The 12,035-nt window shown below is 42.4% G+C and overlaps 1 protein-coding gene across 2 annotated transcripts in view; it reads left to right on the top strand.

Annotated features, from left to right (window-relative positions):
- The window catches only part of arl13b (ADP-ribosylation factor-like 13b), a 77,361-nt gene that overhangs the window by 19,114 nt on the left and 46,212 nt on the right, over positions 1–12,035 (top strand). For both annotated transcript variants that reach the window (XM_048540317.2, XM_048540315.2), the window contains exon 4: positions 3,437–3,686. In XM_048540317.2, the coding sequence (XP_048396274.1) occupies positions 3,437–3,686 (250 nt within the window). The remainder of the gene's footprint in view (positions 1–3,436; positions 3,687–12,035) is intronic.

Below are 12,035 nucleotides of genomic sequence, written 5' to 3'. Positions count from 1 at the left end.
CCTTCTGTTACCAGACCTGCGGTTTAACAACTGAGAGGATGTCCCTGCCACTGTGAAGGTGACAGCGGCTCCTGAATTTCTTCATGTGGGCTTCTGGAATGGGCAAAATACCTAACAACTTCATTGCTGCGTTGAAGAATTGACAAATGCTCTACATATTCGAACAGAGAATTTATTGCGTTCTCTCTTAAAAGAGAAATGTAGGGAGAAGACATACGATTTTACAAATCTTATGGGATAGCAGGCTTTCCTGTTGAGCGTTTGACTGCATGAAACTGACTTTGCAGGTACAGGATCTCAACCTTGCAATGTACCACATCAGCAAATGTTTGTACTTGCTGAATGTACAGTAGGAATATTGCCATGTTCAGCATATCATGCTGTGAACTGTTCCTGGTAGTTTCACTTTGAGAACAGTCCCACTATTCCCTCAACCACGAGACTTCCATTTTCCTCTAGCTTTCTTCTTATTTAGAAGCTACTGTGTTTTATCCATTCTAGGTCACATGTGGATGATCTATTTTCCTTCAGTGAAATCCAGTTGCTACAGATTGTTTGCCTTTTCATTTTATTTATCTGTCTATAACATTACACTTTCATCTTAACTAACTACATTATGCTTACCTTGGTATCATTGCTAAATTTAACTTGTTGGATTTTCTCATTTATTTACGTCATTAATAAACATAATGAATAGTTAGGACTGTAACTTAGCTTATTGTGGGACACCACTTGGGGCACTGTGCCAACAACAGTATCTGCTCTCTATTGCTACTCTACCTCCTTCTGCTCAACCAGTTTTCAAACCAGGTCAAGAATTAGCTGTCAGTTCCAGAGTCATCATTCTATTAAATAAAAGAATCAATTTGGTTCATCAGATGACCTACCTGTTTCAAATCCAAAATGGATTTTAAGCGAATAAAGCCACTTGCGTTACATGAAGCTATCTAGTTGGTACAGGAGTTTTGACCACAATATACATACTGTTGATGGCGCTCAACCCTGCTGTCATCCTGGTAATCCTACTGAGACTACAAGACCTGTAGTCATTTCCTGCTTGTTTCTGGATTCATAAGTGCCAAAATAAATTCTTTAAATCTCAAAAACAGTCCATTTGTGACTTGTTGTTGCAGGAATGTATTACAGATATAGTATTTTTACATTCAGCATAAAATGAATCTGTTGTGTTGAAATTTGCAGCTGTTGTCACTTTACTGCATTGCTTGCATCTGTTAATGGGCTTCTGGGATTCCTGTCACATGCGTAGATTTTGATGAAAATAATATCAGGTAGATTGATTGTTGTCCCCCTTGGTCCAGGAACTCCCTACCTATGTCCGTTACACCACCCACGCCCTTCACCTCCTCCAGAACTTCCAATTCCCCGGTCCCCAACACCTCATTTTCACCATGGACGTACAGTCCCCACACACCTGCATACCCCATGCAGATGGCCTAAAGGCCCTCCGCTTCTTCCTGTCCTGCAGGCCCGACCAGTCCTTCTCCACCAACCCCATCATCTGCCTAGCCGAACTTGTCCTCACCTTCAACAACTTCTCTTTCGATTCCTCCCACTTCCTACAGACAAAGGGGGTGGCCATGGGTATCTGCATGAGCCCAAGCTTTGCCTGCCTCTCTGTAGGTTACATGGAACAGTTCCTCTTCCATACCTACACTGGCCCTAAACTCCACCTCTTCCTCCGTTACATTGATGACTGTATCAGCGCCGCCTTGTGCTCCCAAGTGGAGCTCGAACAGTTCATCCACTTCACCAACACCTTCCACCCAACCTCAAGTTCACCTGGACCATCTCCAACACATCCCTCACCTTCCTGGACCTCTCTGTCTCTATCTCAGGCCACCACCTAGAAACTGAGATCCATTTCCTGCCTACTGATTCCCACAGCTACCTAGAATACACCTCCTCCCACCCACCTTCTGACAAAAATTCCATCCCCTATTCCCAGTTCCTTTGCCTCCGCCTAATCTGCTCCCAGGATGAGGCATTCCGCTCCCGTATGTCTCAGATGTCCTCGTTCTTCAAGGACCGCAACTTTCCTGCAACTCATCCCTCACACCCCGTCCCCGCAATAACCGCCAAAAGAGAATCCCCCTCATTCTCACATACCACCCCACCAACCTCCGGATACAACGCATCATCCTCTGATACTTCAGCCATCTGCAATCCAACCCCACCACCAAAGACATTTTTCCATCCCCACCCTTGTCTGCTTTCTGGAGAGACCACTCTCTCTGGGACTTCCTTGTCCGCTCCACACTCCCCTCCAACCCCACCACACCCAGCACCTTCCCCTGCAACCATAGTAAGTGCTACACTTGCCCCCACACCTCCTCCCTCACCCACATCCCAGGCCCCAAGATGACTTTCCATAGCAAGCAGATGTTCACCAGCACATCCACCAATGTGGTATACTGCATCGTTGTACCTGTTGTGGCTCCCACAAGCAGACGCTTGGAGATCACTTTGCAGAACACTTCCGCTCGGTTTGCAATGAACAACTGCACCTCCCAGTCGCGAACTATTTCAACTCTCCCTCGCATTCCTTAGACGACATGTCCATCCTGGGCCTCCTGCAGTGCCACAATGATGCCACCTGAAGTTTGCAGGAACAGCAACTCCTATTCAGCTTGGGATGCCTGCAGCCCAATGATATCAATGTGGATTTCACAAGCTTCAAAATCTCCCCTGCCATTGCATCCCAAAACCAGCCCAGCTCGTCCCCACCTCCCTAACCTGTTCTTCCTCTCACCTATCTCTCCTCCCACCTCAAGCCGCACCTCCATTTCCTACCTACTAAACTCATCCCGCCCCCTTGACCTGTCCGTCCTCCCCGGACTGACCTATCCCCTCCCTACCTCCCCACCTACACTCACCTCTACAGGCTCCACCCCCGGCCCTTTAACTTGTCCGTCTCCTCTCCACCTATCTTCTCCTCTATCCGCCTTCGATCTACCTCCCCGTCTCCCCCTATTTATTTCAGAACCCTCTTCCCATCCCCCTTTTCTGATAAAGGGTCTAGGCCCAAAACATCAGCTTTTGTGCTGCTGAGATGCTGCTTGGCCTGCTGTGTTCATCCAGCTCCACACTTTGTTTTCTTAGATTGATTGAAGGCATAGGGAAGTAAGTTTAGAATTTTTGTTTTCAAATCGGTATCCCTCTATTTTAGCTTGTTAATTGGTTGAACATTGCTCCTAACATATGGTATCTTTGTATGTAAATTCAGTGGTTTCTTTTTTTCCATTGTAAGATTCTATTTGAAATTTACACAGTGCCTGAGAAATAGAGTTAAAAGTTGAGGAATATCTTAGTAGCAGTTGAATGTTTTCCAGTTTCTGTCCATCTAATTCCTCAGTCTCTGTGATCCCAACAGGTATCTTTATATATCTTTTGTTTTTTTAAATATTTTCTTTTGTAGAGTCTCTAGAAGATTTAGCTCCCACAGTGGGTTTTTCAAGAATTGATCTGAAACAGGACAAGTTTGAAATCACCATCTTTGATTTGGGAGGAGGGAACAGAATCCGCGCTATCTGGAAGAACTATTACTCTGAGTCCTTTGGTGTTATTTTTGTTGTGGACTCCAGTGATGTTGATCGAATAGAAGAAGCCAAAGAAATTGTGGCAGAGGTCATAAGGCATCCTAAGATATCGGGGAAACCTGTGCTAGTGTAAGTATGTCTGCTGAGCATAGACCAATTGATGTATGCAGTAGGTTTTGTATTTGTTTTCTTTTCCAGTGTCAGTATATGCACTAATAAAGGAGTAAAAGTAATTTGATACAGTGCAACAAAAACACATTGCCCTGAATTTTAGTAAGTAAACATTTGGTCAGGGTATCCTGCTTCTGTGTACAGCAGCCCACAATTATCTGCCTATTAAAGTAAATGGTTGTAAACCTGAATTATTATGGTCAATCTGTTGGATTTCACAGATTTGAGAACCTGTGTGAAAGAGGGAAAATGCAGCATATCAAGGATAATATTAGAGCAAGTGAACTTTCCTACTTTGGGTCACATAGACCACAGTGGCCTCAAATGTAAATTGCAATGTTCACAGACTGTTTGCTTTTGCAGTAGAACCTTATATGTCAGTGAGTCATAGGACAGCAATATCTGACCATTCAATTTTGACCTAATGACAAGTTGCTTGTGAATGAACTTACAAACTAAACTTGCCCACTTAGTGCTCAGTTCAGCTCAAAACAAGCGTTCTCTCCTTAAAAATACAACTTTTGTTGAGCAGATGATGGGGGACGGGGATGAGAAATCTATCGTTCAGTGTAATTGCAACTTATAGGTAACACAAATCTCTGCTTTTGTTTCTTTTCCCCCAATCTTGTCCTGGCCTGAGGTAACCATCTGTCAGTCTTCTCACTTTAAAGTGCCACTTTCTGTCATTGGGAGGTGGCAGGGTTCGTAATATCTGATATAGTCTGAAGGAGTGCCTGAGACCTAATGGAATGAGAGAACTTGTGATAGATTTATTAATTAAGATTTTGCTGGGTTTTGCATGATTACTTACTCCTCATGTGTATACAGTCAGGAGGATGAGAGTTTTACAGAGTGTAGTGAACTAAATTCAAGCTGCTATGTTTCATCTCTTTGGGATGTGGGCGTCATTGGTTGTCCAGTATTTATTGCCCATACCTAGTTAACCTTGAGAAAGTGGTGGTGAGCTCATGCCTTGAAACGCTGCTGTCCACCTGCCATGGGTGGACCCACAATGCCATTAAGAATGGAATTCCATGATTTTGACTCAGTGATAGGAAGAAACACTGATATATTTCCAAGTCAGATTGGTGAGTGGCTAAGAGGGGAACTTGAAAGTAACGTTGTTGTCATATATCTGCTGCCCTAGTCATTCTAGTTGTAAATGGTCATCAGTTTGGAAGGCGCTTTGAATCTTTGGTGAATTTCTGCAGTGCGTCTTGTAGATAGTATACGCTGTTGCTACTGAACGTCAGTGGTGGAGGGAGTGGATACTTGTGGATGTAGTGCCAATCAAGCAGGCTGCTTTGTCCTGGATGGTGTCAAGCTTCTTGAATGTTGTTGAGGCTGCACTCATCTAGGCAAGTGGAGACTATTCCAATCACATTCCTGACTTGTGCCTTGCAGATAGTTAACAGGCTCTGGGGAGTCTCCGAGTCTCCAGTTGGCCTCACCAATGTAGAGGAGGCCACATTGAGAGCAGCGGATGCAGTAGACCACATTAGGATTTGCAGGTGAACCCCTGTCTGATGTGGAAGGTTTTTTTGGTTTCTTGGATGGAGGTGAGGGGGGAGATGTAGGGGCAGGTGTAGCACTTCCTCTGGTTGCAGGGGAAGGTGCCAGGGATGGTGGGGCGAGTGGGGAGTTTGGAGCGGACAAGGGAGTCGCAGAGAGAGTGGTCCCTGCAGAAGGCAGATAAGATTAGGGAGGAAAATATATCCATGGTTGTGGGGTCAGGTGGCAAGTGTCGGAAAATGATACGTTTTCTCCTCCCCACCCACGTCTAGGATACCACCCACACCCTCCACCTCCTCCAAGACTTCCAATTCCCTGGCCCTCAGCACCTCATCTTCACTATGGACATCCAATTCCTGTACACTTGCATTTCCTACGCAGATGGCCTAAAAGCCCTCTGTTTCTTCCTGTCCCGCAGGCCCAACCAGTCACCTGCACAGCTGCTAATGTCATCAACTGCATCCACTGGTCATGATGTGGCCTCCTCTACATTCGTGAGACCAAGCGGAGTCTCAGAGACTGCTCTGTGGAGGACCTATGATCTTTTCACGACAAACGATAACACCTTGCAGTTGCGAACCACTTCAGATCCCCCTTCCACTCCCTGGACAACATGTTCATCCTGGGCCGCCTCTAGTGTCACAGTGAGGTCACCTGGAAACTGGAGGAGCAACACCTCATATTCCACCTCGGGACCCTACAACCCAATGGTCTCAATGTGGACTTTACCAGTTTTAAAATCTCCCTACCCCCATCCTCATTCCACAACCAACCCTCCCTCTCATCCCCACCTCCTTGACCTGACACAGCCTGTCCGTCTTCTCTCCCACCTCACTGACCAATGCCTACCACTGCCAACTTGTACTCACCTGCCACCATCCCACCTACCTTCCCCAGCCCCATCCCTCCTCTCTCTCTTTATTTCAGAGCTCCCTTGCCCCTCCCCCATTTCCGAAGAGGGGTCCCGACCTGAAACATCAGCTCTCTGATGCTGCCTGGCCTGCTGTGTTCCTCCAGCTCCACACTATGTTTTAATATTTATATGATGTATTGCTTATCTACGTTGATCTGTAATATGCAAACTTTAGTACTGTTATCCCAACTATTACTAATCTGATTTCTGGCTTTTGTTTTGCTAATATCTGGCAGCACTTATTGTCTGTCCACAGATGCCATTGAGAAGGTGCAAGTGAGCTACCTTCTTGTAACACTGGAGTCTATTTGGTGTAGGTTAACCCACAAAGTTATGACGATGGATGTTCCACTCCGAAGGAGTTTGACCCAGTAACGCTGAAGGAGCAAGAATATATTTCCAAGTAAGGATGTGAGTGGCTTGGAGGAGAACTTGCAGATGGCAGTGTTCCCATGTATCTACTTCCCTTGCTTGTCTACATGGTAGTGGTGTTGGCTTTGGCAGATATTATATAAGGTGCCCTGGAGAGTTTCTGCACTTCAGTTTGCAGATGGTGCACACTGCTGCTACTGAGCATCGATGGTAGAGGGAGTGAATATTTGTGGATGTGGTGTCCATCAAATGGGCTGCTTTGTCCTGGATGGTATCAAGCTTCTTGAGAGTTTTTCGAGTTTTTATACAATCTTACAATTGGGGAGTATTTATTCCATCACACTCCTGATTTTAGCCTTGTGGATGATGAACAGGCTTTGCGGAGAAAGAAGGTGTATTACTTGCTACAGGTCTTCCTAGCCTCAGACCTGTTGTTGTAGCAATTGTACATACATGATTAGTGCAGTTCCTTGTGAATGGTAACTTCCAGAATGTTGGCAGTAAGAGAATCAGTGATGGGAATGCATTGAATGTCACAGGTCAGTGTTTAGATTCTCACTTGTTGGAGATGGTTGATGAGGCCAAAACATTGAATGTTTTCAAGAAGGAGTTTGGCAAAATTCTCAGGGCTAAAGGGATCAAAGGATATACGCAAAAGTAAGAACACGGTAATGTTCATTTTGAACCAAGGAGCAGGTGCGAATTTCCGAATGACTTATTTCTGCTTCTGCTTTCATTGTTTTGATATTACGATTGCCTGGCACTTGTGTGGATGTAACTTGCCACCTGACAGCCCAAACGTGGGTAATGTCCAAGCTATTTTGCACATGAGCATGGATGGCTTCAATGTCTTTGAGGATATTGCTGCATGTTTGTGGGATGTAGGTGTTGCTGGCATGGAAGAACTTTATCTGTCAGTGATGTAGTAAATTTATTTAATGTAGAAAATATCACAGAAACTACCTGAAAGCAAATGATGTGAATATCTAGCTTGATATGTTATAAGTATTTGTTACAGTGTTACTTTAAGTAGTAATTATTGTTGCTTTGTGGGATAAATATTTAGAAAGGATAAAGTTGCCAATCTCTTCTGGACCATGGGGCTTCTCTCTCCTTAGAGAGAGATGTTGATGGTGGTTAAATCTGAGGGTCACCATGCCTCAGCTGTGGAGAGAAGCTGAGAATGAAAATTATTCATGGTAACCTAAACCAGAGTGGGAATTGAACCCATGCTTGTGGCATCATTCTATATCACAAACCAGCCAACTAATTTTCATTGTTATTGCAGGATTTAAAATAATAATTTGACATGAAACCATTGTGTGCTGTGTATTACTAAAAGGGGTATGTTTCTGGAAGATGTTATGTAGGTATTGAATCCATCTCACTGTCATTAGTACATCTTGATTACTGCTTTCAATCTTGAGGCCATTCACTATTGCATGTATTTCACTTGATAGACAGTAGGTGGCATTTGAATGCATAAGTACATCCACAAAAAGGAAGGTTTGGTTTCTGTGTAACAACAAGACAATGAAATAGATTTAAAATTAATAAGAAATTATTGGCAGATTTTGTTCCCATGTTACAAGGGAGGCTAACAATGCTCATCGTTACCCATGTGTAAATGATACTGCAGCTTCAGTTGAGGGATGATTCATAATTAGGTGAAGATATTGGAAAAATTCTGATGACTTTCCTCACTACTTCTTAGATTTGTGCAAAAGTCATTTATCCATGTTTTCACCATTAAACCAAACTTCCATGGAAGATAGAAATTAAACTGGTCGCAGAGAATTAAGCTTTTTCACTTCAAACTTAACTATCTTTTTGACAGACTGAGAAGTGTTAGTTACTGTGACGGGCTCTTTCCTAATTGAATTTCAGAAGGTGGTAGTGAGCTTCTCCCCCTTGAGTTATGTGCTCAGGGCCTTGTTTGGGATCATGTTGATGAGGTGGTATCAGAATGTCAACAGAATTAGGCTATTTGGTCCTCTAAATCTGTTCTACCATGGTTGGTAAGATCATGATTGATTTTCTGCCGCAGTTCTGCTTTCTCATACGATTTCTATAGTCTATTATTATCCAAAGAATTGTCAGTCTCTCTTTGTTGAATGTACTGAGCTCTTTGGGGCAGAGATGTCTAAAGACTCATAACTCTTGTCTCCGTTCTAAATTGATGACTTCTTGTTCTGAACGGTGGTCCCTTACTTCTAGATCTACCAGGCAGGAAAAACATGTTCCTAGCACCTACCTTTGTCACCCCTTTAAGAAGTATATAAGTTTCAATGAGATTACCTTGCATTAGAGAATAAAGGTCCTCTGTATTCAATGGAATCTCATGGGACAAATCCCATATCTTCCGAATCAGTCTAGTGAACCTTCATTGCTCTCCTTCAAAGAAGAATATTCAACCTTGGTTAGTGGACAAAATTGTTCACTGGAGATCTTTTCAAGGTTCTGTGCAATTGCTGTGCTTCAATCCACTTTAAAGAAAAGCTAACAGACTGTTTCCTTTCCAAGTTTCTTGTTGAACTTGCGTGTGAACCGTAAGAAATGTGTGTAAGGACACCCTTTGAATATCACTTCTCTTTTGGAAGAAATATCAATATTTTACAGCCTCTCATGATTTAAAACAGTATTATATTTTTCTGTTTTTTGTTTGCGAAAGTGGATATCTTTACATTTCTCATTATATTCCATTCTGTTTTCTAGACTGTTTGCCTAACTTGCCCTTATCCTTTTGTAGCCTTCATTGTGCCCTCCTGATCTCATTTAATGTTGTATCATCAGAAAACTTGAACCCTTTATACTCTGTTCTTTCATTTAAGACTGATAGAAATTGGACTTGAGCTATTATTATCACTGATCCATCGGAAGCCCCACTAGTTATATCCTGCCAGTTTGCAGGTGACTGATTTATTCTTACACTCTGTTTTCTGTCCTTTAATCATTCCTCAGTCCAATCTATTCCGCCCAATCCCATGAACTCTAACTTGCATCTAATAACCTCTTGTAGAGCACCGTTATCAAATGCTTATCATGCTGCCCATTATCTATGTAATTAGCTGTAATCTCAACAATTTTCAGATTTGTGATATATTATTCTCCTTTCATAAATGAGTATTGACATTGCCTGATCATGTTATGATTTTCTAAGTGCTCTGTTATGACATTCCATAAATATACACTCTCTAGTATTTTCCTTCATGCCAAAGTCAAACTGATTGGTTTGTAGTTCTCCAATTTCTGTCTCGTTCTTTCTTGGATTTCAGGGATATGTTTATTGCCTTCCATTCCATCTTCCAATTCTTCTTACAGATTGTAGGAAATTCTGAAAGTCAAAAGTAATGCAACTACTATTTCTGTAACTACCTTGTTCAGTTGGATGCAGGCCATTAGGCCCAGGAAAATGACTTTATCCCATTAATTTATCCAGTACTGTGTCTTTACTAAAAGTAATTTCTTTATGCCAAACTCAAAACGAGGGAAGGAACAAAAGGTTAGAAAGATGAATCAATGAAGAACTGGTGTATTGTTCAGGGGTTCAGGTTTTCAGACAATTGGAATATCTTTTGGGATAGGAAAGAGCTGTTCAAAAAAGATGGGACTAATCTAAACAGGAAAGGGACCAATATCTTAGCAGAGAGATTTCATCATTCTCTTAAGGGAGACTTTGTACTGATAGAGAAGGCGATTGGAGGAATTCTAAGTAGCACTGTAAATAGAAGGATTGATGGGAGGACAGCATGTCAGTTAGAAAAAAAAAGATGAGAGAGTCATAGTCTGTAGTAACTCTGAAGAACTAAATTGCATTTATTTCAATGCAAGGAGTCTTACAGGTAAGGCTGATGACTCTGGGCATGTTTAAGAAGATAGGATTGGGACATCATAGCTGTTACAGAAACTTGGCTGAGAGATAGACAAGACTGGCAGCTCAATGTTCCAGGTTTCGGATGCTATAGGAAGGATAGAAAAGGAGGTAAGAAAGGAGGAGGGGTGGGGGTGGGGGAACATTTTTGATTAACAAATACGTTACTGCTGTAAGTAGGGAAGATATTTCTGAAAAATCATTCAGTGAAAATATATTGGTAGAAATTACAAATAAGTAAGGAAAGATCATTTTGATAGGATTGTACTGTAGACCCCCAATAGTAAGAGAGAAACTGAGAAACAAATATGTACGGAGATCGCAGATATATGTAAGCATTATAAGGTTGGAGTAATGGGGGATTTTAATTTTTCCAAACATTGACTGGGATTACCATAGTGTTAAGGGTTTGCATGGTGAAGAATTTGTCAAATGTGCGCAAGAAAATTTTCTTTATCAATATGTGGATGCACCTGCTAGAAATGGAGTAAAACTAGACCGACCTTTGGGCAATAAGGCAGGTCAGGTGACTGAAGTAAAATTGGGGGAACATTTTGGGTCTAGCAATCATAATTCAATTAGTTTAGAAATTGTATTGGAAATGGATAAGCCTTCCATAAAAGTTAAAAATTTTAATTGGAGTAAAGTGAACATAGAACATAACAGCACAGTACAGGCCCTTCGGCCCTCGATATTGTGCCGACCTGTCATACCGATCTGAAGCCCATCTCACCTACACTATTCCATGTACGTCCATATGCTTGTCCAATGATGACTTAAATGTACTTAAAATTGCCGAATCTACTACCATTGCAGGCAAAGCATTCCATTCCCTTACTATTCTCTGAGTAAAGAAACTGTCCGATATCTTTCACCCCTCTATTTAAAGCTATGCCCCCTCGTGCTCGCCGTCACCATCCTAGGAAAAAGGCGCTCCCTATCCACCCTATCTAACCCTCTGATGATCTTACATGTCTCAATTAAGTCACTTCTCAACCTTCTTCTCTCTAACGAAAACAGCCTCAAGTCCCTCAGCCTTTCCTCATAAGACCTTCCCTCCTTACCATGCAACATCCTAGTAAATCTCCTCTGCACCCTTTCCAAAGCTTCCACATCCTTCTTATAATGTAGTGACCAGAACTGTACGCAATACTCCAAGTGCGGCTGCACCAGAGTTTAATGATTTGAAATAAAATACTTTCAGAAGTTGATTGGAGTAGACTGTTCGTGGGTAAAAGGACATTTGACAAGTGGGAAGCATTCAAGAGTGTGATGACGAGAGTTCAGATGCAGTATGTTCCAGTTAGAGTGAAGGGTAAGGCTGGTAAGATTAAGGAACAATGGATGAATAAAGATATTGAGGTCCCAGTCAAGAATAAAAGAATTGGACATTCCTAAGAGAGAAATCAGGAAGGCAAAGAGGGGATATGAGGTAGCATTGGCAGATAGGATGAAGGATAATTCAAAGAGATTCTACAAATACATTAAGAGCAAGTGGGTAATTAGAGAGAGGGTAGGGCCTCTTACAGATTATGGAGGTCATCTTTGGATTGAACCCCAGGAGATGGGAGAGATTTTCAAAGAATATTTCGTGTCAGTTTTTACTGTGGAGAAAGAAATGGAGTCTAGAGAATACAGA

The sequence above is a fragment of the Stegostoma tigrinum genome, chromosome 12 (assembly GCF_030684315.1).
Source record: "Stegostoma tigrinum isolate sSteTig4 chromosome 12, sSteTig4.hap1, whole genome shotgun sequence".
NCBI classification, from domain to species: Eukaryota; Metazoa; Chordata; class Chondrichthyes; order Orectolobiformes; family Stegostomatidae; genus Stegostoma; species Stegostoma tigrinum.
The sequence above is the reverse complement of the archived record's forward strand: the minus strand, read 5'-3'. Positions and strand labels throughout refer to the sequence as shown.